We start from the raw sequence: 26,552 nt of genomic DNA, 5'->3' as shown, positions 1-26,552 counted from the left end.
ACAAGAAAGGTTTTCACATTGAAAATAGAGAAAGTTTAAATGGTGATTTAAATTTCTAGCCAGAGTTAATATAACTAATTAAAAACCAGAGAAAATTATTAAGGCTTAATAAAAAAGTTGTAAGCACTGGAAATGAAATGGGCAAGGGCTTGATTTGAAAACAGGAGAAGCAACTATTCTGGTACGAGTTTTGAGTAATTCAAACAATTGAGAGCTTTCCAAAATAAACATGTTTTCCAGAAAACTACATCTCTGTGGATACTTCTACTGTGTACTCTAAATTAATCCTTTTTTTTAGCTTTAATAAAATATAAACATTGATGCAGAGACATTTCTGGAGAACCTCCTTATTATGCATAGGTTTTATGTAACATCTTTCACATTAACATGGTTTTAATTTTTCAGCGAAATGCTGTAGAAGCATGTGTATTTGCCCTGGTTAATTTGTCTATGTCACTTAGGTATTTCCAGAAAACCTGCCCCAAATACTTTTAAAATTTGAAATTCAAATTTTCAAAGATGAAACATAAGATTCTATTCTACTTTGATAGGAATAAAGCTGGATCAGCTATATTTTGCAGCAGGTATTAGAGAGTCCTAAAGTCTGGACAGTATCAAGAAATACATTAACAGCAACAATCTATAGGCATATTCAAGGTTGATACTATACATGTTTTAAAACAATGTTTTAAAGTTAAAGTGCAGTTTATCTGAACCAGTCTTGCTAGGTTTCCTTTATATGGAGCCTTGGATGCTATTTATCCCATCATAATGTAGAAACCTAAAATCATAGAATCATAGAACCATTTAGGTTGGAAAAGACCTTTGAGATCATCAAGTCCAGCACTGCCAAGTCCAACATTAAACCATTTTCCTAAACACCGCATCTATGCATTTTTAAACACCTCCAAAGGATGGTGCTCCCACCGCCTCCCTGGACAACCTGTTCCAATGCTTCACCACCCTTTTGGTGGTGAAATTTTAACTAATATCCAATCTAAACCTCCCCTGGCACAACTTCAGCCATTTTCTCTTGTCCTGTCACTTGTTATCTGAGAGAAGAGACCGACCCCACCTGCCTACAGCCTCCTGTCAGGGAGTTGTAGGGAGCAATAAGGTCCCCCCTGAGCCTCCTCTTCTCCAGACCAAACCACCCCAGTTCCCTCAGCTGGTCCTCATCAGACTTGTGCCCCAGACCCTTCACCAGCCCCGCTGCCCGTCTCTGGACACGCTCCAGCCCCTCTGCGTCCCTCCTGCAGTGAGGGGCCCAGAACTGAACACAGTATCAAGGTGCGGCCTCAGCAGTGCCCAGTGCAGGGGGACGATCGCTGCCCTTGTCCTGCTGGCCACGCTGTTTCAGATACAGGCCAGGATGCTGTTGGCCTTCTTGGCCACCTGGGCACACTGATGGCTCATGTTCAGCCAGCTGTCAGCCAGCATGAGGTAAATGACTTGCCTACATCTCTCAGTATAAAAAGAGATTTAAAATGACTAGCTCAGCTCTAGAAATCTACTTTGCATGTGCAGAATTAGCCTATTTTAAAATCTCCTTGGTGCATTTTTTTTTAAAATTATATGTCACCATAATAATACTCACTATTTGAAGGCAAATGTACTGAACAATTTCTGCAATAAATGGCTGGTAAGGAGATTTCCAGAAAACATTCTGGGTGCTTATCACGTTATAAGCATTTTTGTATTTTGATGCACTTTGGCTATATCTGCATTCAATAATGTGATAGAACACATCTGTAGAAAAGAACTGTTGTGCTGAGGACTTGCTAACCACAGTACATAATTTTTGGAAATTTTACTTCAGAGCATAATGTGAGCATTAACAGTTGATCAGCTGGACTACCTGCTGATGTAATTGCCTGATTATTACATAATTTTGGCCGATTTTTTTTTTCAGCTGCCCATGTGAAGACCACTGCCAAACTGAGAGCCTAAAATATTCCTGTCTTTTAAAACTTAAGGTCAAATAGATGTGATACTTTTTGAATATTAATAGAACTAAGATATTTTTAAATACCAAAATAATGTAAACCTGATACCTACATACAGTCTTACAAAGATACAGAAATATGCACTGTGACAATCTCTTACTCAATGTAGACTACAGAGTTATCACTCTTTATCATATGTCTTTAGAACTTGATTTTCCAGTGGCTCTTTATTAAAGAGTATTTAAGCTTGCTTCTGCAGAACCGAGGAACTGGGCTTGACTTTTAACAAAAACATAACCTAAGCAGTATTTTTCCACAACCAAGGAAAAAATTGTATTTAAGAATTTGAAGCCAGTGGTTTTATACATGCATATATAGAAACAGATCTCTGGCTATCATCCAGGCCTGAAGAATTTTTTTCTGGAAGTTACAAGAACTATAAAAGAATTTTGAGTCTCTTTTAAGAACACAACCTCACTGTACCAGCTGTATATTTCCAGTGTTCTATTTTCAGTTGGAAAGGAAAAAAATGAGTACTTAAACAGCATGTAAAAGAGGATAGAAGTATGAAAACTCCCTTGCGTAATAAGAGTAGCTGTGTGGCATTTCCATAATTAAGCAAACAAACAAACAAACAAACAAACATGTGGACTGAAATCAAACACAGATTTCCCACTGGAAGGAACCATACTCCAAGTAAAAGAAAAAAGAAATTAGACTTATAAATATGTTATGTTTTGAGTGATGCAGCAATTATATTAATAATTGCTACACTGAATTTGGTATTTTTTCTGGTTAATTTTCATATTGGCCTATGCTTCACATACCTGAACTTCCTAAGAGAAAACCAAATCCAAACAGCTATATAGTGAGCTATTTTTAAGATTTTCTCAATAGATACCTTTTAAAAAGGAAAAAAAAAAAAGCCCATACTTAAAAGTATATGACTTTTGTATGATATAGTGCTACACATGCACATAAGAGAAAAATAATAAGATTATACAATAGCCTAAGGAGATATTACATTTTTTTTTGTAATCTAGTAAACGTCTTTTTAATGATCTCTGAAGAGCAATCTTTACTTATGGAAGGGATACAGTTACTAAAAAGAAAATACTTAAGTCGTTCAGATATTTAAGAATGAATGGATTCAGGAGAATTCGAAGATGAGCAGCAGATTTCCAGGGGGAAGAGGCAAGAAACTGCTCCTAGAAAATTCAAGTGTGACTTTCTGTGGCATTGCATGTTAAACTAACCCACAGTTCGTTTGGAGAAGGGGAGAAATAGACTTCAGCAATCAGATGTCTTTCTCCTGCTCTTAGAAATTAGAATAGGTATCCCTCTGGCAAATAGCTTGCAGAGCCATGGTAAACTGATAAAAGTTACACTTTTGCACCTAACTTTTTACAGTTTTACGTGTTTTCTCATTGTACTTCGGAAGCATTCTACCTTGTCTGTCAGTGCCCCAGCCTTTCTCTCATGAAAACTAGAGACAGCTTTAAAGCACACTGTCCTTTCGTCTCTAGGATAAGGCTCAGGAAACAGGCTTCCATTTTCCTGCAAAATGTAAGGAAACAGATTTAATTACCCCAGGTAAGAAGTGAGAAGGAGTTGTGGTCGCTCTCTGAAGAGCAGATTGCCGTTTAGCCCTGATTCTGTGCAAGTTCCAAGGGTGTCTGCATGACCAGAGAGGCCATCACTGGCACGGAAAATACGTGCGCTCAGGGCACATGAAGATGTTAAACTACTTTGTCTCCACAGTGATTTCACTTGGTTATTTCGAGTTTAAAACTTTCTGTTGCTGCTCTCCGCCGAGAAGACGGCAGAGCATAGGGCGGGCACCCTTCCGCGGCAGCTGGAGCAGGGGGCGGCCAGGGCCGGGGGGGCTCTGCCCGGCGCCGCCGCTGCAGGGGCCCTTCTCCTCGAGCAGGTGCTGGAGGGGGTTTATTCGTGGTCGTTGGTCCCTGCTGGCAGGCGGGGGCTGGGGCAAGGCCAGGCGGCCGCCCGCTCCCCCTGCGGCGGAACAGGCACATCTCCATCTTCTGAGGAGACGGAAATCTCCTCAGGCGGCCCCTGGGGACCGCGACACGCCGCGCCCGGGGGAGGGCCCACGCACGAAGCTTAGTCTCCCCGGCACCCGTGGAGCCGCGCAGGGCGTGGGGAGGGCGGCCCAGGCGGCCGTAACCCGCCGGCTCGCCGACCGCCCGCCGCGACTCCATTTCGTGCCCCGCCGCGGCCCGGCCCTGCCGCCTCCAGCGGGCCGGCACCGCGCACGCGCGGCAGGGGAAGCGTCACCAATGGAGGAGCAACGCGTGCGCGGGGGCCCGGCGGGACATGCGCCGTGCGGCCGCAGGCTGCCCCGCTGCTGGGAAATGCGGCCGCCCGTGCTTGCCGTACAGTGGGTTGTACCAAGCCTCTCTCCTCAGGCGGGGGGGTGGGGTCGGAAAGTGACGGTGCACCGGGACCCGTCGGCCCTCGCCCAGCCTGTAGCCGGCGGGGCGAGCCTGGGGGCGGCGGCGCGCGGCGCGCAGCGCGGCGGGTGAGGGAGCGGCGCCGCGGCAGCGAGGAGAGCGCGGGGCCGCCCGCGGCCCGTCCCCGGCAGTGGCGGCGCCGGCGGAGGGGCGGGGCGCGAGGGGAGAGCGGCTTGGGTAATGGCAGCGCTGTGAGGACGGAGCGGGGCAGGGACCGCGGCCGCAGGGCAGGGAGCGAGGCAGGCCGGCCGGCGGGCGGGCGTCGCTGACTCGGGCCCCTTGCCGCCAGGTAACCCCCCCCGCTCCGCCCCGCCCGGCGCGGCCCGGCTCGGCCGGCAGCGCCGGGGCGCTGAGGGGAGGGAGCCCCGAGCGAGGGGGAGGCGGCGGTCCCCCCCTCTCCGCGCGCTGCGGGCGGCCGGGCCGGGTGCGTGTGAGGGCGCTGAGGCCCCGCCACCCGCCGCCCCGCGGGGTCCTGCCCGCCGGGGTCAGCGCCCCGCCCCGAGCTCCCTTCCCCGGGTGTTTGTGCGGCAGCGCCCTGCCCCCTGCGGGGGGCGCGGGCCGGGTCCTGCCCCGGGTCCTGCCCTTGCCCGGCGGGAAGGGCGCGATGCGGCGGCTCCGGCGGGGCTGCTCCGCGCTCCTCGCTGCCGCCGCAGCCGGTTTCGCTTTTCTTTCGGTGGAGGGGCAGGTCCCTTGCCCGCGGCCTGCCGGCGGAGCGGGGGGTGCCGGGGGCACGGGGGGGCAGCAGGCCGCGCTGCATACGTGTTTGCCGGGCTGCCCTAGCCCTCGGCGGCTCACCCGCCGCTCGCACGTAATATAATATCGCTTTTTTTTAAATGATTAAACAGTTGAGAAATTCGGGGGATGTTTCGATGCTGGCAAAACCCTACATTTATTTGTGGGAGGAACTATATTCACTGTGACAGCGGTATGGTTTAAAGAACAAGGTGATGGAAGCAACATCCTTTCGTTATCCTCACGTGTAAATATGTTTCGACAATATCCGCTTACCTTAGGGCTGGTCACACAGGTATGGTTTCCTACCCCCGAATGCTATAAACCCTAGGGTAGATACTCTTCTCTACGATGATTTTTACTATGGAGGTTGCTTGCATCGGTACAAGTAATTTAATTCTCTAAGCTGGTAAGCTTGCGCGCTGCAGACAGCAAAGCGTAGCACACACCTACACCCACCCCCAAACCCCAGTGTCTTACAGAAAAAGTTATACTGCCTTTCTGAACACGTCTAGAAAACATGCTTCAATTTGTATTGTTGTGAAAGCTGTAAGATAATGCCAAATAAGTCAGCTTTGTGTTAAACTATTTAACTCCAGAGTACCTTTATGAGTATGTGGATACATAGTGCTTTACATATTATTAGGGGTTTTGGTGATACTAAACGCAGTGTTATAGATTCTGTGTGATGTATGGTGGGGAGGACTTTATATTGACCCTTCCTTCCTCCCCTCCGTTTTGCTTATCTGTGATGGAATAGAGTTACAAAGTGTGTTTCAGAGAGAGCAACCTGTAACATAACATTCAACCAAGTATACCATTGTTACCACAAGAAATTCTTAGGATTCTTAAAATTTTGGGGGACCATGATATTTTTTTGGGGAGGGATCAGCTGAAAATAGTCCTGTGTTTTCCAGAAGAATAATAACATCAGAGCTTTTAGAAGACTAGCACTTTTTATTTTTTCTTTTTCCCCTCCTGGAAGTGAGCTCTCCTGTTGTTTATTTCTACTGAGGTTTATGTTTCTATGAAACAAAAATGGGTTTGTGTTTTTCAGTGTACCTTCCTTGATGCGTATCTGTTTGTGTTGTCAGTTCTCACTGATCTGTGTAGTAAGCTGTAACTGACATAAATGGACTGTTGATTTGTTTTTGTTTTCCAAAAGTAGTAACTATGTTGCAAATGTAACAGCTTAAATGTTTCTACTGAACTGAAAATGTTTACACACCACTTTCTGAGCTTTGGTGGTTCTTAAAAAAGATTCCTGTTCATAAAACATAGGATAATACCACTTCCTCGATATTAGTTGCTACTCAGTTTCTGTATGAAATCAAATGTTGATTAAGTTTTAAACGGAAACTGTTGTGTTGCAGGTAGAGGAAAACAACCCTCTGTGGTTCCCAAATTCACGACAGTTAAGGAGCTTGGTTGGTTAGTCAGGGTGGCATTTATATGCATTCTGTTTTGTTTTGTGGTTTTTTTTTTTTTTTAAATTTTTTCTCTCCTTAAACTGAGAAGCTATATATCCTGCAGTTTGAGAGAACTGATCTGCCTGCAAAAAATTAAAAGCCAGTAGCAGTTAAGGTAGTAAGCTGGTTGCTAAATAGTTTTTTTTAACATGCCATTTGATTCTTTCTCTTATAGAGGTGTGTTTTGTGTTGAAAGTCTGTCGCTAGCTTTCTTTTTACCCTTCTGACCTTGAAAATTTGGGAAGACAAGTTGAGTCACTTTTCCATCTATTTAAAATGGAGATAGAAGTATTCTTTCCACTTTTTGCTTTAGTTTTACAATGTTGTGTTTCTGAGCAGGAACTAGAATTCTTTGTGTATGGAATGTCACATATCAGGTCCTTTCTAGATTAGGTGCATAGGACAGAGAGATAGAAACAAAGAAGAGGCCTTCACCGTTGTGTCTCTAGGGACCCCTTTTTTTCCTCTAAGTTACATTTTTTCCTCTATTTATTTCAGTAATTTAATGCTTTTCTTTCAATAAATCTCTTCCAGTGGTTTTTTATATGAAACTACTTTTCTATATGAAACTACACACTGCTTCCATATTTTCAAGCCATGTCTTACTTGAAAGAATTCACTGTTTGTCCTGCTGCACAGTGCAATAAGCTGCACGAGCTCTATATAATACTCTGTGTTTAGATGTGTTTTCTTTTATTATCCTGATCAAAGCTTTAGGGTTTTGTGGCTTTTTAAATATAACACCAAAAACGTCTCATGAAAGCTTGAGGTGAACATAGACTACAAACTGACAGTAGTGAATATCAAATACTCTGTTAATACATTCAGTATGTTCCTGCCCAAAATTCTCTCAGATACAGCTGAAACAGTCTTCGCATGAAAGTGAACAAACAACATTTTACAGGAAACTTGTTTTCTTCATTTGGAAATGTTAAATTGGTAGCTTGGTAAGGTGATGGACTTTGAGGCATGATTTCCTTAGGTTAATTGACGTTGTGTTATAGGGTATTCATGCAACATGAGTGTTCCATAATGTTAAACCTAGGGGCTTGTGAGCTTGATTTTGGAGGGTGGGGAAGCAGGGGTGGGTGTTCTTTTTGTTGCTGTATCATGGTGGTGCAACAGTGTACAAAACTTAAATTGAAAAATTCAAAGGAAATGTATCTTTTTTAAAATAATTGTGCAGTTGTTTGACATGTTTAATTCTTCTACAGATTAACACTAAAGCCCCACAATGTCCTTGAAACCACGAGTAGTTGACTTTGATGAAACATGGAACAAACTTCTAACAACAATTAAAGCTGTTGTTATGTTGGATTATGTTGAAAGAGCAACGTGGAATGATCGCTTCTCGTATCCTTTAAGTGAAAATCTGACTTAATGTGTTTGTATGACGTGTTTGGCATGGAGTAGGCCTGTTGTACCTGTCATTGTAAGGTTGTATCAGTTGTTAAGCCTGTGGGTCAGTGGATAAGTTGAAAGAGATGGGAAATTCTGCATATTTGGGAAGTATTCTATGTGGAAATTGCCATGGTAATAAATAGTAAACTGTTCTGAGTTTTACTCACTTTTAGTAGCTTTAATGCTTAGCTTATACTATAGCTTTTCACAGAAGTATATGCATCGGCTACCGTATTGGACATGTCTGTAGCAACGGTTTGTAAAAAAGCCTTGTTACTTTCGTTCCACTCTTATTGCCTCTCTACTCTCTGACAGTTAAGCTATTTTAAAAAATAATTACTCTTTCTAGTTGTGGTCATATGATCTTGCTGTTCAACTCACAGCTGTACATATATTGTTGTGGTGAAAAGTTTGCATTTTACATGTAAAATGGACTTGTAAGTTTTTTACAAGATTTAAGTTTCAGTCAACTTCTTTTAAAATAAGTGTGACTATTCTAACCAGTTATGTTGTGCCCTGTGTCTGTGCATTCATAAGGCATTACAGTGTGGTGGATAATTGAGAGACTTTTAGGAGGCTTTGCAGCTGTTCTGCAGCAATTTGACTGAGTTTGGTTTAATTGTAGGGGAGAATGATTTAGACTTACTGTTTTGTTAATTCTTCTGGGTGAAAAAAAAGCTCCTGAGAAGATTCTTATACATAGATTTTTACAACATAAGCTTATTCTGGGTGCAAGAGCTAGGCTAAAGAAAAGAGACTCAGAACTGCTTTCCCATGTGCCTGTTTTGAGTGTGTGCATGCATATAAATACATTAAAAAATCAGTTTCCCAAAGTCTTTGTGGAACCTTATTCTATGGTGTGATAATCTTTAAGGAGCTCTTTAATTTTAAAACTTTGTGGTTAATTTCTAAGGGGCACGACTCTTCACCTGGTCCGGGACTCAAGTTCAAATGGCTTCACAAAATTTACAGACGTTTTGAATTAATGAGTTGTGTACTTACTACCACAGCATAATTTGTCAGCATTTCTTTCTAAGCAGTTTTTGAGAATTGTGTATTTCAGTCTTCAACAAGCTGTTAACTTCTGTAGCTTAAAGCTCTAAACATTTAAACAAGGGCACCTAAAATCTAAAATAATAATTGAATGAGATGTTTCACTCAGAACTTCTTACATGGAGGCCTTTTACACTAGTCTGCTGTTGATCCTCTTTTGGGATTTACTCCAGTTGATTGAACATCAGAAGGGGAACACTTATGAATAGGAGACTTGGGAAGCAGTCTTGGAAGAATTATTTGGCATGTAATTCTTAGGACCTTACTTGCCATCATCTTGGAATTATGTTCCTTAGAAAGTGGCACTATTAGTGCTGATTTGGCACAGGCAGGAGCCTTTTTGTCTTATTCTCTATGGCTGAAAGGCCTGAGAAGCTTGTGTGACTTGTAACTTCCAACTTAAATGTTGATTGTTTAGTACTTATGCTACTCTTAACCAAATTCTAGGTTTTAACGCAAACTGCTCACTGAGAATTGATTGACTTGGTTAAACTTGTCATTTTATACAGCTGGTGTGTTCCAGGTTTTAAATAAATAAAGAAAACTAAGGTTTTGATGATATGTTTTAGGAAGATGTGGCATTTGAAAAATACATCATCTTGATCTTTGTTAGCTTTAAATTCACTGTTAAATTCAATTTGAGTAATCTGTTTCTAAACATCTATAGGGATGTTATAACAAAATGTCCCATTAACTCTTCTTCTTGCTGTTTAATAAGCACAATAAAAAGGTGACCAATGATTTGAACTGTGTGTTAATGAAATTAATACAGGTTATTTCATTGGTTATAGTACCACTTGATCTTTGTAGTCTCCTTATAGTTAAAACAGTGATGTGGAAACAAAGGATAAAATATAGCAAAGGATCATGATTTCAGTCTGCAGCAGTGTATTCTAAGAAGTGTTTGCTTTCTCTTGTGCTGCTTGAGACAGCTGAGATCAAATAGTGTATGGAGACTAATAGTATTTTAGGGGTGAGAGGCTTTTACTGTGTGGATTGCATTTCTAGAACTAATTTTTGCCTCACTGCTTCCCCAGAACTTGTTTGTCTTGAATATAGTGTTTTCTCTGTAATGCTGGCAATTCTGTTGTTAAACATAGCTTACCTTTAAATATAGCTTGTATCTCAAACTTGAAACGCTAGAATGGCAATGGGCTGGGAAGCACAACTGTGTAAGCGTTAAAAATCTTCTGGAAAAGATCACCTGAAAGACCATATGTCACTTTATTTAAACTGTGAGTCATCTTGAGCCACCTTTGACCTTCAGATTTCCTTTAAGGTTCTCTGCAGAAAGAAATGTTTCTGGAGTTGTTTCATTGTCTGGTAAATGAGTGACAGTTGTCTCTCTGAGATACTATTTACAATAATTTGGTTATTATAAATGCTTTGTATAACTTTCAAGGCTTTGCTTCTAAGTGTTCAGTAGGGTAGGGAGTACTCTTTAAGTTAAAAGGCTGATCAAGCTTGGTTAGAGTTACAGTTCATCTGTACTTGGATAACTACCTTTAAGCAGCAGAACCTTTTTGAATAGGTAGAAATTCAGGATCTTCTGCTTGTTGTCATGGTTTTTCCACCAACCAAATAAACAGGATGAACAGTACCCAGGGAGGAAGGTAGCCATACAGCAAACAGAATTATTTTAAAAGTATGCAACGTGGCCACCTGCTTTTTTCAATCTTTTATGCATATTTGTTCTCCTTCCTCTAATCCCCCATTTTACAAGGGTCCTAAACCAACAACTTATGAACTATATCTTTAATATAAGAACCAGCCCAAAGAGAAGGAAGAGTAAATAAAGTTCATATCATCATGATTCTTTCTGACTGTGAGTCCTCAAGTGCTCTATGAATTTTGATTCTGTTACAGAGGAAGACCAACAACCACAGAGTTTTTCTGAAAGCTGTGCTTTGGTCTTCTAGAGAAGATCCATTCAAAACTTTCTGTTAATATATGGTCTTAACTAGATGCTTTTTTTTACCCCGGGGACAGTATTAGTGAGCTTTTATGGCCTTGGATACAGTATTTTCTTGTAACTGGTGATTTATTTTTTTCCCCTTAGTTTGGAATTGCTTTGGTTTCCCCTTGCTGGGTAATACCCCTCAAATAGCAGCTACTGGAGTACTTAAATTGTGCAAGGCTTTTGATGTTCTTGACACAGAGTGAAGGCCCCTAAAGAACAGTTTGGCTTCAGCTTTCTTTGACCTTTCTCACCCTGCAAAACTATGTGCTGAACTGGAAGGACAGATGGCTTTCACCATTAAAATGAATTATTGAACAGTAAAGGCTGCTTCCTGATCTTCTGAGGGACAGCATCACAGAAAAAATGTGCATTAAGTTTATGGAGTAAAATACCAGTGATGACTAATGATTCATCTCCTCTCAAAGGTTTTTTGTTAAAAGATTCACGTTTTGAATGGTACACCTAAATTTGGATTCTGAAATGAAAGATACAGTTGAGTGAATAAACTAGTACAAACTAAGCAAGAATGTAAGCTTTCTGTAGCAAAGCTACACTTTAATGTGTTCTTGAGACTCATGGTAGCTTTTTTTTTTTTTTGTAGAAATCCAGAGAAACTTAGTATCCAACAAATAGGATTTGGTGTTGATTTTTATCATTTGGTTGTTACAGGAAAATGTGTGAGGTTGATATGGAGGTCCTTCTGTGATTAAGCCATTAGTTTAATTTCAGCAGGTACACAAGAGTGTTATGTCAAGGAAGAATACTGGATTCTGCTTTCTTAATCTGCAAGAAAATTTGACTGCTCTCTGGAATAAAGAAAGGCATGTTTGGAAGATAGGCATTTTCGTGAAGGAGTACACATAATATTTTTGATCTTCAATACGTTTATTACAACTAAAACTTGTTTACAACAGTCAAGTCATCTAGACTTCTAACTGAAGCCTAGACACAGAGGCTAGATAAATTCAGAGATACTTGTTTGCTGCTTTCATCAGGTAAGCTGCCGTTATTTTATTGTGCTGTGGTGGTGAAGACTGCCTGTTTCCTCTAACTTCAAAGCAAGTGGTTCTGGTAGCGGAGATCCATAATAGTTTTTGCGATGCAGGTAGTGTAGTTGTGGATCTAAAAAGAAAAAAACCAATGTCCTCTTTGCTTGTGAGTAGCTTACAAAGATTTCTAATTCTGGAAGTTACTTTCTCAGAAATACCTTATTTACGTAGTGAGGAGGCTTGTGATTTGAATAGTACTGAGGATGTGTTTGACTGTGGACCATCCTTAGGCTGACAATTTGTTGGGGAGGGGGAATGTGGCAAAAAAATCCAACCAAACTCAGTTGTTCTTTACAACCTGTTTAAGAAAATATTTCATTCTTCACTAATAATTTAATAGTTTTGATATTTCATTGCTCATAACTCTGGAAGTTGGTGTAATGTAATGCTAGCTACTGTTATAAAGCAGTGAATATTGCCTGTTTTGTTTGTTGGGATTTCCATTTAATGCTTCTTGCCATTACAAGGAGAATTCTGATAAAGATGATCGCAATGGATGAAATAACTGTAACTGAGATTAGGCTTTCAGATTCCAGTGGCCAAATAAAGGCTTTTTTCCATTTAGTTGTCCCATATCAGTACCTTTCTTTTTTTGAGTTGTAGTTATGTGTAAAAAAAGAATCATGCTTTTGGGAAGAACTGTGGGATGAGAGCTTGGCCACTGTTCCATAGACTAGGCAGGTGACTTGTCAACTGTCCTTATGTCTTCTACCTCCTTTTACACAGGCATGTGCTTTTTTTAAGGTAGACTACAGGAAAGCAGATCTTGTGTCTTCCCTTAATTAAAGAGCTTACCTTAAAGAGTAATCTATGCTAAATCATAATTTGTAGCTTGGCTGGTTTTATAAAGTACCTAATCTTAGTGGATAAGCATAATGGGTTTTAGATAACTTCTGCAGAACTAGTTTGTCCTGCAGTTTTTCACCTGAAGCTGGACTTAATCATTTCTTGACTTTTCTGAAAGCCAAGTTGTTAATCATAGGTTTTTTTTCCTGATGAAGTATCAAGTGACTTTTTTAAAGCTCTGCAAGGTACTTCAGAGGCAGAACCACCTTAAGAGGTTTAATTGTTTGCTGCTGTCCATTTAAATGAGCAAGTGTTACTGTTTTGTGTAGCTGTGATCTAAATAGGATTACTGAAATAGTAATGATGGTTAAAAAGAAGACAGTTTTTTGTGCCCACATTACCATTGTGATTACTTAATTTCCAGTGTCCCACAAAATTGTTTCACCTGTGGAGTGGGGACCAATACTCAGGGACAGTAAATTGTTTTGGACTTGGGAGAGGAAAACTTGAAGTTGGTTTCGCTTCATTTTTGCTATGCTCCATACTTGGCTATCACGTTTCAACCTAATTAGTGCTTCTTTCCATTATCCAAAAACAATCTTAGTTTCACATTGGCTGCAGGTACAGAGGAAGAATTTTGGATGAAAGCTGCTTTTTCACTTTGAGATAATTGTGTATTATTTGTGCATGGCAAGTAAGTGGTAAAAGCCACGCCAATATGGGGCTGCCATAAGTTCCAGGATCTTAGCTGTAACGTTCTTTCACCTTCCACTACTTAAAATTTATTATTGATGCTAAAAGCTTAGATTCTTCATAAATCAGGACTTACACTAATTTAAGAAAATGACTTCTTTTGTGCTTAACTGAAAAAAAATATGAAAAACATCTAAAATGCATGTGTGGGAGAGAAAAGAAGGTTCTGTAAATCTTAAATGCTGTTTGTAAGTTTTCACACTTTAAGCAGATACAAACCTTGACTCTGAGCTCAGAGACATTTATGCTTTGTGTGTGGCCTATCCTGAACCTCTTGGAGAGAGACTTTATACTGAGACTAAAATTTTTTTGGAAAATCATGTGCGTCATTTGCACAAGGTAACCTATACAGTTACTGATGTACATGTAGGTATTGTATGTCTTTTTCGACTTCAGGGAGGGGGGCTGTTTGTTTTGTATGGATGAAGGTGTGCAGATTTTATGAGACTAAATCACAGGTGAGAGTTCCAGGGGCAGAATATATATCTTTGTCTGTATCTATCTATCTATGTAACACATCACACAACACAGTGTAGACAGATATATAGATATCTGCCTGTATGCAACACAAAAGAAAGAATGTTTTTTTTAAAACCAACAGTTACAGTTTATATAAAATACTCATTGGCTTGAAAAGCAAGTTCTTTTCTACTGAATGCTTAAACAAGTTCCAGAATGTCTTCATTTTCCAAATGCGCTATAGTTACTGTTACAATGTTAAAGTATATACTCTAATGTATTGGAAACTGATTGTATATACTCTGCTAAAGAAAACTTGCAAAATATGTGGGAAATAGAATAACAAAAATGCTTGGCAGGGGAGGAATTAATGATGAATTACTTATTTTGCCAAATAACAATACTTGTATACCTATGTAACTGTGAATTAACTTCTGTATCATCAGCTAAGACAGCTAATTTTAACAGAATCATGATTCATCATGTTGAATATGTAGGATGGATGAACAGTGTCTCCTTGTATTTTAGTATAAAGAGTAGATTTAAATAAGATGCCTGCCTTTGATGTCTGTATAGGGAATGAAGAGTTGCAAATTCTGCACAGTACTGCTTAAATGGCTTGATGCTATTTTTTGAGCTTAGATTACCCATGTATTTGTTAAGATAGGCTGGGTGTCTTAATGGGTAGTTCCACTGGTAGCAGAGAGGATACCTCTGAAACTTTGGTAGACTATGTCAGTTCACTAAACTAGCAGACAACTTGGATAGAAAAGTTCTTCCTCGTTTATCTAGTGAGCTGCATGAGCTCACTTTGGATAATCAGGCAGGTGCCAGCACAGTAGAAGCTGTGGGAAGTAGTGGAAAGCATACATCTGTGTGGTTTTTAATTGGCTATCCACCATTTGTCTTTGAAATAATGTTGGAAAGCTTTCACAAAAATCATACCGTAGAGGGAATCACTCTAGATTTTGTTTTGTCTACTGGCTTTCCTCTTTTACATTATTTTTGCATAAGCTTCTTTGCTACTTGAGCCAGAGTTTAAAATTACATACTCTATAGAGAGTTATAGTTGAATTCCTAGGATCTCATCTTCCTTCACAAATCAGACTAATTAGTTTAAATTGTAGAACTTATTCCTTTGAAGTATGAAAATGTTTTGAGAAGTTCAGACATCAGCAACAAAAAGATTACTATTTGCTTAAATTCCAAAAGGTTTGGGCCTAGATTTACAAATCTGTTTTAAGTTTGCACATGTCTGCATTTCGTGAAACTTTTTTTATTCCAGGATTCTTGGTAAGTATAAGGGCTTTTCTAATGGGTAAGGCATACTGATCTTAAGCGGCTAGAGTTAGGCAGCTCCTCCAGTGTGCATGTGGCTGCACGAGTTTAAAATTGATCCATGTCAATGAGGGAATAGTTGTGTGAGTTATCCCACCAGTGTGATGTAAGAATATGAACCATGCTTATTCAAGCAAGTACTTCTGTGAAAACAAATAGAAAATAATATATTATAGAGGTTGTTCTTTTTAAAGTGCAAGATAAAGCAACTTTGTGTTGCAGCTGGCTTACCAAAACTTTGTAGTATAAAGATTTGTTAGTTTCCTGGTCATCGCAACAAAGCTATTTTTAGACCAGTTAAAGCTTAGGTGTGGTCTTAATTTTGAGTATGCAGTTGTTATTCCAAAATTATAATCCTGTTATGATTTTCTATGTATGTATGCTATTTTCTTACTAATTTTAGTGGGTTGTGTGTGTTATCCTTCACAGAGAGTTCTGGAAGCTGAAGAACAAGTGCTGGTTATGTATCACAGATACTGGGAAGAGTATAGCAAAGGGGCAGACTATATGGACTGTTTATACAGGTAAGCTTTGCAAATGAGTTATTAAACTTCTGAAATGATTACAGTGATCTGCAGCTTAAGTTGAAGAATGTTGTTTAATGAGAGCAATAGCTGAATATGCCCCAGTCAGTTTTGGAGAGAATATACTTACAGTAGCAGAACATGAGAAAAAAGGAATGTCAACAGGTTTTTCTGTGCCCTGCTGCTTGCTGCTGAAGTAGTTATCTAAGATGATTCTACTATTCTTTCATTACTAATATATTCTACTTCTGTTGTTTCTGATGTTTCAGTGCCAAATATGTTGTTGCTAATCAACCCAGTGGTGAAGTAGCTGATAATATCCTAGGTGGTGTTCTACAAGGCGTTGTGATGAAGGGTCCAGTTGAACCAACATGATTTGTTTCAAAGCTTAGCTCTGTACCTTGGCAAAAACACAGCTCTCCCTTCTAGAACTGTCTCCCTTTCAGACAAGGTTATGTGCTCTTTGGGTCCTCTCTTTTCAGTTCAATTTTGTTTTATGTGAAGTTTGAACTGCAAGGATTGGAGAGGGAGTAAAAATGTCTCCTGGTTTCTTTTCTGAGAACTTCAGAAACTAATAGACTGCATACAGGCAATCAATGTTACAGTTTTTTCATTAGATTACAGCCAAGTCTATAAATAAAAACACAACCTGTGTTATTTTTGTACTTCTACTTTTTCCTGAATTACGAATGTCTTTTGTTGCTACTAGGGGTAGCTTAAACATAAAAAACCTCACCTGTTCCTGAGTTGCTAGAATTATAACTATATTGAGGTGGCTTTTGATTTACTAGGATTTGGATTTTAATTTCACTCTGACTGCAGGTTGAACATTCTAGTATGCATTATGCATGTGATTTGCAGCAGGTAAATATAACTTAGGAGGCACGGTTAATATTGTACTTATGATGTGAGGATTTGCAAAGGATTTCAAGACCTTTACTATTATGTTAGGAGATACATGTGTGATCTTGTCAAATCTGTTAAATTATCACTAGCAGACTGGGAACACATGATGGAGTCCATTCTGGGCTTGCAAACTTTGGTTTGTAATGTGTCATTGACTTAATTCAAGCTCATATGGGGAGGTGCTAAATCCTATTTAATGTGTATGAATCTCACTGATTTTGTTTTGTGTAACAGTTTTTCCAAGTGCTTCAGTGCTTCTGGTCATAAACCAACGAATTAAAATACTTCTCCAGCAGTGTGAACCTGATTTTTTTTGTTTGGCTTATTTTTAAATAAGCTAGAGCATTTTTTTTTTTCAGACAGTTTTTATGCACACGAACCAACCTGTACATATATATAAGCTCAACAGAGTGGTATTCATGTATCTGTGAAACCAAGTTCTTAAACTCTGAAGTTATTCATTTCCTGCCAGCTCTGCACATTCTAACTTTTCTTCTTGCTTTGCATATGGTGTTTTGGTCCAGAAGATGTACTTGTTGGGTGTTCTGTTGGAAATAATTTTACCTCAAAGTTAGATGTTCTTTCTTTGTGTTGAAGTTGTGAGTTTTGTCATATACTGTCTTTTAAAAGTCTCTAAAGGGTATGACTTTGAAAGTGATTTTTTTCTTCAATAATAAAACATACACCCACCAGGTGTGTTTTGCTAGGAAAACAAATTTGGATTCAGTTTGAAAACTAAAATCCCATATATTCTTCACTAAGATAAAACTGATGGAATAAGAAATACCTGATATTAACACCTGATATTCTTCAGTTGTTGGATTTTTTTGTTAACTTCTGATGACAAACATAATAGGTAAAAGCATTGCTGGACATGGGGTCTTAACAGTGTCTTGGTGCTGTAACTGTCTTCATGGGTAATTGTATTTGTAAAAAAATCTGGTTTGTGTACCTTTATTTAAAATAACTGGAGGATTTTCTTATCCAGCAAATTGAAATTAAGCGATTTTTTTTTTTTTAAATGCTGAAGTTCTAAAATCTACTCATAAAAAAAAATCCTAAAAACTAAACACACATAATGCAGCTTTTGCTGTTTTGTCTTTTTTAAAAACACTTAGTACTAGCATATTCATGTAATTTTTAGTTCTTTAGGCTAATTTTGGTTTGCTTTGTACTTTTATGTGACACATTTTCCTTTGTTTTAGGATTAAACTTCAACCGGTTTTGTCATGATAGGAGTAACGTGTATTCTAATTCTAAGCATGATATGGCAGTAACTTGTAACACAATCTAAACTTGTATTAATTCCAGTCCCCTTCTCGTTTTTTTAAGCTTTAAGAAGCTGCTGCTCTTAATCTTGCTTACTAATTACATAACTTAATAAATATGAGGAAGTTTTAAACAAACAAGAAGTGCCATCAACATTTGAAACCTAACACTAATGATATTTTTCTATTGAAACTTCTACTGAAAGAACTACCCTCATTTTAGCACTTAGTAGCCCTGGGAGGTTTACTTCCACATCAGGTATTTATTATTTATCTCGTAATTTTGATATGGCTGTTGGATTCCCAAAGTTTTAGTATCTGCAGTGCTTTGTTGTAATGAAATGGCTTTCATTTATTCTTCATATAGATTATTTTAACCCTGTTTTACAGGTCTGTAAACCAGTGGACAGTTCATCTGTGCTTGAGTAAATCAGAACAGATACTGTATTATCTAAATTTCTAGTGCTGAGCACTTGTATGTGTACACTACTAGACACACTAAAGCATTCTGCTGCTTTTGGTATAGCTCTTGTGAAATCACTGTTGCATGTTTTCATTGAAACGTATTAAAGTGTGAACAAGCCTCTGAAAGCCACGCATTTCAACCTTATGCTCAGAGTAGGGCTAGCTTCTAAGTTAAACCAGATTTTTAAAGTTTGATTGAGTCAAATTTCAGCTCCTTCAAGGACAGAGATTTTTCTGCTCAGCCTGTTTCAGTGTTAGATTACTCTCACTGTAAAAAAAAAATTCCTGTATGTCTGTTTGGAATTTGTCATTCTGCAACTTGTGTCCTTTGCTGCTTATATTTTCTGTGTGCTCCTCTGAGAAGAGTTTATTTTAATCTCACGTATGTCTCATGCTATTCACCCTAGCTATTTCAGTGAGCTTTCTCTGGACTCTCTTTGATTTGTTGAGATTTGTTGTGTTTGGGTACTCAGAACTGGTCATAATATTCCAGGTATGTCCTCAAAAGTGCTGAGGGAACAATTGCCTCCCTCAACTTGCTGGTACGCTCTTGCTAATGCAGCTGAGGCGGCGCTTGGTTTCCTGTTGGATCTGTAAAACAAACTGCTCCCTCAGTATCCACCTGTGAACAGCACTGTTCATAACTGGTTGTGGATAGATTTAGCACCGCTGACCATGTGAATGCACATGGAAATTACTGAAAACATTAATATAATTGTTAATTCCTATTATACAGTGATGTAGCCATTTATAGCTTCACCATGTGGCCGTGTATGCATTCTGTAGCTTGTAAAGCAATTTAATTCTGCAAGTGGTAGACTGAAGAAAATCTTAAAAACCAAACAGTGTTTCTGAAAACAAACTGTAATAATTAGTCCTAGCTAATCAGTTACTTCTGGTTGTTTAAATTGGCATCTATGCATCAGAAGAGTGGATGATATTGGCACATAGGGTTTTTATCCATTTCTCTGTCCATGAACACTTGCAATGGCCTGTGAAAATTGTTAGCAGGTTTCTCTCAGTGCAAATTTCTGAAAGCAGTTTCCTCAGCACTTGGTCAGGTTTATTCCTGTATACTGTTCTGCTAGACCTTTGTGCCATTTTGGGGATCAGTATAGCAGTTTGACTCTGTGTGTAGGAAGCAGGGTGGGGGAGGAAGAGTGGTTACTTAGAAGTTTCTTGTTTATCTTAGGACAGCTTTCAGAGGAGGAAAAAATCTGAATAGAGGGTGTTTACCTTTTTTGCTTAAAGTATGGTACTTCTGGAAATATATGTAATCATGCATGGTGTTTTGTGGTGCCATATCATGGATGGACAAAGACTTAAAGGTGGTAAACTCTTTTGGCTTTATTCATGGAGAACATAAGAAAATGACCAGTAGCTGATTTGAGACAGATACGCTCTTAGGTTCATTACATTTAAGCTAGATTTCGCAATGTCTATTTTGCCAACACTAATACTTGTTTCTTATCCAGGAGTATGTAATTCAAACTACTAAAACCAAATAAAACATTAAAAGAAAAAAAATATACATCTAATCCTTCTGTCAGGACTTTGAAAAGTCTGTTGTGTCTGTCCCCCATTCTCCCCCGCCAAGGACACTGTGGGCTGTTGAGATGTGGCATTGCTTTGGGAGTGTAGTCACTGTGTTAGTCTGTGGTTAAAGTAGTGTCCTTGGTTGATCTAAATGTATGAAATACATGGAAGTTACCAGGTAATCTGTCCCAATAATTAGCTACCCTTCTGATTGTTAAATTAGTTTTTTTGCTAAATTCCTTGTAAAAGAACTTACCTTTTGTTTTGCTAAATTAACAAGTCCTTAATGTCTGAAAAAGTTTGCCACAAAAATATTCATGTACTGGATGTTTTCATGATGTTGTTAATTTACATGGGATGCTGTCTTCCAAATGCCACTGTAAAGTAGGTATTTGTTTTGAATAAGTCTTGTAACACTCTTCTGAATTCCAAACTTTTTACCTTCTTTCCGGAGTGGAAGGTTGGTGGGTGTGTTTTGAGGTTTGGTACCAAAAAGTGTATTGCTTTGCTAATACCATGAAAGTAAACAAGTTTTAATTTTCTCATTTTGTTTGCCATTTTCCTCATCAGATACTAAAGTGTAAGTCTGCACAGGTGAACTCTCAAGTAATTGGGCCTGAGCTGTGTGATCAAGTATTTCAGATTTTCACCTGAAAGTTTTACCTTAAGGGCAGCAAGAGTCTGTGGGTTATTTTATGGTATTATCAATTCATGCCCAATTCTTGTCTCCACAGTAAGTTACAAGTAAACCTTACGGATTGTCTTGTGAAAGTAAGAAATCGAGATGAAGTATTTAAAGTAGTAATTCAAGGTGGAAAATAGTTGATCGCTTCAGTGGAGGAATTAATTTGAATTACACTGTTCACACATCCTTTGCAGTTACTTGCTTATGCTTGCTTCTGGAAATTGATGGTAAAAGTAGGACAGCGGGAGAGGAAATATGGGCAAATTTGGTTTTGGTTTTGAGGCAGTGTGGTAGAGCTCTTGCCACAAATGCTTCTGCCTGCCTGCTTCTTGCCACCCTCTTTTTTTCTTGAATCAGGTAGGTCTTTGCAGGGATACCCAATCTAGATTAAACTTGCTTATTTACTTGTAGCTACATGAGCTTTAAGATGGATCAGTTGCCCGATCTGGATTTGTTGAGAAGGCATGTACTGATGGAAGAGAGGGAGTGAATGAGGAGAGCGTAGGGCTTTCCCTTTTGGCAAGCTTAACAGGAAAAAGCAGAATGGCAGTTGCTGGCTTTGTTCTCATGGCAGGGGTAGGAAATATCATCAAGGACCATGCTTGCTTAGGGCTTGTGTCCCAGCTATTCTGGATGTCCATACAAGTTTTATATGAAATGGCGGGCCGGTAGCCTTCTGCACAGACTTGCATTTACAATTTATGATGGTTATTTATTGATGGTTGCAGAGCATTTTACAGTATTCTGTAAGACTCTGGAGTCTGAAAGTAGGTTAGGCCACTGTATTCCAGTTTGCCACCACTGCACTATCACAAGTGTTCCTTCTTTGGACTCTGTGGTGTCCTAAATACTTTCAAGTTCACAGGTTTCCATAGTGTGTTTCTCCTTTTCGTCTTTGCTTGTCATTTGTATTCCTGCCTGAAGTATTGAGGCATCACTAGTCTGGTGCAGCCTCTGAACCCTGAATCTCTTAAAGCACTTCAGTAATCTGGCTCTCTTCAGTGTCTGAAACTGAGCATCCCAAAACTGTTAGTTGGATCAGAATTTTTTTAAAAATCTGTTACCTCCTTTAAGCACTAACACAACAAATACAAGTGCAGTTATAAATGGTGCTATAATTTTTTTTCCCATTTACTGGGGAAAGAGGAGGAGAATGGTTTGGTTTAAAAAAGCTACTGTATTTCTTTTAAGGGAATACTGAGAATTAAGAGGGACATTTTATCAGGTCTTGTGCAGAAACCTTTGTCTGTTATTTACAAAACCTATGCATACAATAGTAAATATTAAAATAAAAAAGCATTTGTAACATTTCTTCTTTATAATTGTTAATTAAAATATTTTCTGCAAATTCTTATATTTAAAATTTGCAATACAGCTGTTTGCTAGTTGTCATGACCTGAGTAAAGCATCACAACTGACAAAAATTGGTCCTGTGAAAATTGACACTATTTTTGTGTTTTAGTCTGAGAAATGCAAAATAATAAACAGTACAGGTAGAAGAAAATACATTTTACTTAAAAATATCTGATACTCAGGAATGTTTTTCTATCATTAAAAATTAGCTACTTTCACTCAACTAGTCAGCCGCTCAGAATTTAGCAGTTATCTTGCATATGCATGTATGAATAATATGGTAGTATATGTTGAAAGGTTGGATTCTTCCACAAGTATATTGCACACCAAGAAAATGCTGACAGTGATGTATCAGGCTACTGTGTGATATGTCAGTTTCTAACACTACTGTTTTAATATGATGTAAGGTCTCTTAAATTAGAAGTCATTTATATTTTAAGAATTTCCTGCAGATAACCAATGCCACTGGTTAAAAGAGGTTATCTTTTGTGATGTGGAAGATATTCCACAATTCCATATTTAAAAAAAAAAAAAACAACAAAAAAACCTACAACACCTTAACTTCTGCCTGTTTTGATTAGAATATCTTTTTCTATAGGTACCTCAACACACAGTTTATTAAGAAGAACAAATTGACTGAAGCTGATCTTCAGTATGGTTATGGCGGGGTGGATATGAACGAACCATTGATGGAAATAGGAGAGGTAGGTATCTCTGAAAGTGGTAGAGGATATAAATTATGTTCAGAAGTGCCACAAGTTCAGCTTTGTCCTCTTAAGTTTTGACTTTCCTGTCATAGAGAAAATGAATAGCTAAATATGGTAGAAGTTACAAGCACTGAAACCTTTGTAAAATGAAATTACGGTTTTGATGTATAAAAACAGTGATCCAAGGCAGAGGGTGGGGGCACAAGCAAATATGAAAACTATTGGAGAACTTCAGTTTAAAATGTGGTAATAGATACCACTTTGCAAAAAAAAAAACAACCCTTTGCCTTATTAGGTGACACTTCTGTCTAGAAAACACTTGGAAGAAGCAGTACTTTTGTTTCTGGAAACCCTTGAAATAGTATCTTTAGGCTTCTATTTCTTGATGTTGCAAAGTGTAACAGCTTTTTTTGAGATTAGTCTTCTGTACATCTTATTTTCTAATGCAAGCAGTTTTGTACTGCTATTGTAGAAACTTGGATAGAGATTTTTTAAAAAAAGTAGACATTCTTTGTACAGAAGTGTAACGTACAGAAGGTTTATCTTTAAAAAAAATAATTTGGGGCAAGCACAAGGATGTTAACACAGTTACTAGTGTACATTGGAGAGTAATTTTTAAATACCTGTAAAATGGAAAAAAGTCAGCAGATACCACCCTGTGCACTTTGACTATGCAGAAGTGAAGTATACATAGTTTCTGTCACTTCATGATTATTCTTACCATTAAATATAGAAAGAAACATGAAAAGATAGTTTTACAGTAAAAAAAAAACACCTTTCAAGTTTTTCAAAACATAGTTTCAGTATGACTTTAAGAAGATTTTGAAAACACCTTTTCAATCTCAGTCAGAGCAAACCCACAATCTTGAATACAGTTGAGCAGAAACTTTTCTTTTGAATGCTTGTCTTTGTATGTATACACACTGCTAGCTGGGGAATTAATTTTATTCTGTCATTATTTGTAGTGGTGTATTGATTTTTTCCTTTGCTCTGTACATTTGCCTTTTTCCTTTAAAAGTGAAGTGAACACTTCTCTTTTGGTTTGGAAAGCTAGAGAAAATACATTCTTAATGTCAGAACTCGAGCTGTCAGTGATTACTGTTCTAGCTGTTTGATGTCATTGATTTAAGTAAGAAGTCTCTGCTGCCTTTAGTGAAGAGTAAGGAGAGACTGCAGTGCATGAAGAAGCATCTTCTGTGCTTCTGACTCAGCTATCCAGCTGCTGAAGACAGCACTGCCAGTTGGGATTGCTAATCCTCTGACAGGTTGGGAATGGGCTCAAAAAACCACCAGAAATGTGATATACTTAAGGCAGTTCAGGTAATTGTTCTTCCCTTGTCTACCTGTGCTGTCTCTGAGGCTTGCTAATTAGTGGCATCTGTAAAGGCTTATCAAGATTGGAAGTGCATGTTGCTTCCGTGTTTGTGGTATCTTCAAAATGGCATAAATCTTATTCCTTATTTCCTGAGACTGAGATTTAGCTGAGTTCGTTTCCACAATTGTCGGGAGGCATCCTTAGCTCTGTGTGAATGACTGTTCAGCTGCTCTGGGGGCTGGGAATAGGTCTGGGCTTGTTCTTGGCACTGGGTGATGCTGATGCGTTAGTGAGTTCTCTCCTTGTTTCAGTGTGCTACTCTGTTCTGAGGTATTACCCAAAGGGTGGTAATGACAACTTTTATCCATAGATTTCTGCCCTAGGATATGTTCATTGGTAAACAACAAACTGTAGACCTGATAATTCAGCTTTTTGGAGTTTCTCATTTTCCTTATGTTTAAGGAATCATAAGGGGGGGTGGAAGGACAATGATGCACACTTCTTCTTAAAGCTCCCCAGCAGCTGTTTCTAGGATGGTACAACCATAGCTCATCATTTGGGCAGGTTATGGCGAGGGTCAAGATTCTTGAACTGTAGTTGGCAGCCTTTGGTCTTTGAAGATGTTTGGATGATTATGATGTCTGGAATGCTACTAATGACTTTCATTATCTCACACCCCAAGACTTCTTTCATTTCTCTTTGTCAAATACTGTCTTAGTAAGCTGTAGTAGTAGTGGGAGCTAAATTTTTGATCTTGAGACAGTAAAGTTAATCCCAGTTCACTAGTGGTATAGAATTAGCTTTATGGCCTGAAAAGGAATAGAGACTTGAGTCCTACTCTCAAGTAGTTCAATAAATTAATTGCAGTGCTGCTTTTGGTAAATTCATTGCCTCAGAAATAAAAGTAGTTCACATTTCTTGACCTGTAAGGCACTCGCCAAGTTTATCAAGTCTTTTTGTTTTGAAAGCATTTTCTCTTTTGTTATGGTTCCTGTTTAGGATTCTATCTTTCATTCTTTGGATTGCACTAGGGGTTTTGGAAAAGTCTTTCAGTTGTTCACCTCTTTAGAATGGAAGGAATTATCATTTATCCCTTTTTAGATGACTGAGATGATCATGCTTCTGGGTAGATAAAGGACAGAAGTTACAGAAATAACGCCCAGTGTTTGTAGATGCAGAACTGTACTGTCTATGTGCTGAAGCTTCTGTCTCAGTGTCACTCCTGTGCGCTAATGAAACTTTGTGAGCTTTTCAGTAATCTTAAACGAGTACGTGCTTGCTTAGTTCTTCTGGGGTGTGTAACAGTAGGTATATAGCAGAGACTGGAGGTGCGTATGTGACGTGTGTGGGCATGGCTTCAAACAGTTTATCATCCTGATAAGTGTTCCAGACATTCAGTAATTGTATTAAGAGAAATACAGGATGAGATCAGTTGATGAAACTAGTATGCCAGTGCTTGCAAGAGATTTATTTTTCTTTCCGTATGTTATGAATGTGTGGTGAAGGATACTGTTTTTCTGGGTTGAGCCCGTATCATTATTTTCAGAGTTCTGAGTTTTCAGTGACTGTATGGGAGCCCTGAGCTAGGAGGTAGTTAAAGTGTGCATTCTGTGTTTTTTTACCCCATCATGGGGCAACAGATTCTCGAAAATGAAGGAAACTACCATGTTCTGTATTGTCAATCCAGTGGAGAAGGAAGATCAGTTTTCTCCTCAAGGAGAAAAAAAGTCTCTAGAACTAATACGTCAAGTTGCTGGATTGACCAGTCTGTAGCTTACTTGACAAGAAAATTCCGACAGGCAACTTGAAGCTGTTTCAGACTGGTAGATCTTAAGTGAGAGGGACTATGCTAGAGACCACATTGCAGAATAGAATTGCCTGAGATGGTCCCCTTCACCTCAGTCACAAAATGTGTCAGTCTTTTTTTTTTTATTATTTTTTTTTTTACTTTTTTCTTTCTTCCCCCTGCCCCTCTCCAGAGCTAGCTTCTTTCAGCATTCTCTGCTGGATGAGCTCCTGATGTCTTAGGGAAACTGTTTTCCTCTAACTGTTCTGCTACTATTGTCTACAAGGCAAGACAGTGAAAATCACTCCCAAGACAACTTTGATTTCAAAATGTTATCTGTCTTTTGATTTATAAGCAAACCTCTTCTCTGAACCTGCTTATGATACAGTTGGGTCAGCTTTAGCTCCTAGACTCTTGTACTCTGTATTACTGCACGGGTGTTGGAGAGCCGTGACAGAGCAAGTTCATCTGTCTGCCCTTCAAAAGGAACATTTATTTCACAAAGTGGATTAGATCAGATACCTAGTCAATAGCTAAATGCCTACTTTCATTTAAAACACACTCAATCAATATTTTAATTTTTGCAGCTA

At 38.9% G+C, this 26,552-nt stretch overlaps 1 protein-coding gene across 4 annotated transcripts in view; it reads left to right on the top strand.

The window, feature by feature from the left end:
• Positions 1-4,338: 4,338 nt before the first annotated feature.
• The window catches only part of CUL2 (cullin 2), a 52,350-nt gene continuing 30,136 nt past the window's right edge, over positions 4,339-26,552 (top strand). For 2 of the 4 annotated variants that reach the window (XM_056335893.1, XM_056335889.1), the window contains exons 1-5: positions 4,552-4,706; positions 7,833-7,971; positions 13,857-13,959; positions 15,847-15,941; positions 22,753-22,858. In XM_056335893.1, coding sequence (XP_056191868.1) covers positions 7,853-7,971; positions 13,857-13,959; positions 15,847-15,941; positions 22,753-22,858 — 423 coding nt within the window. In that variant the 5' untranslated portion in view covers positions 4,552-4,706; positions 7,833-7,852. Of the gene's footprint in view, positions 4,486-4,551; positions 4,707-5,318; positions 5,445-7,832; positions 7,972-13,856; positions 13,960-15,846; positions 15,942-22,752; positions 22,859-26,552 lie in introns of those variants that run through there. The other 2 variants (XM_056335891.1, XM_056335892.1) reach the window with 2 other exon arrangements.

The sequence above is a fragment of the Falco biarmicus genome, chromosome 4 (assembly GCF_023638135.1).
Source record: "Falco biarmicus isolate bFalBia1 chromosome 4, bFalBia1.pri, whole genome shotgun sequence".
NCBI classification, from domain to species: domain Eukaryota; kingdom Metazoa; phylum Chordata; class Aves; order Falconiformes; family Falconidae; genus Falco; species Falco biarmicus.
The sequence above is the reverse complement of the archived record's forward strand: the minus strand, read 5'-3'. Positions and strand labels throughout refer to the sequence as shown.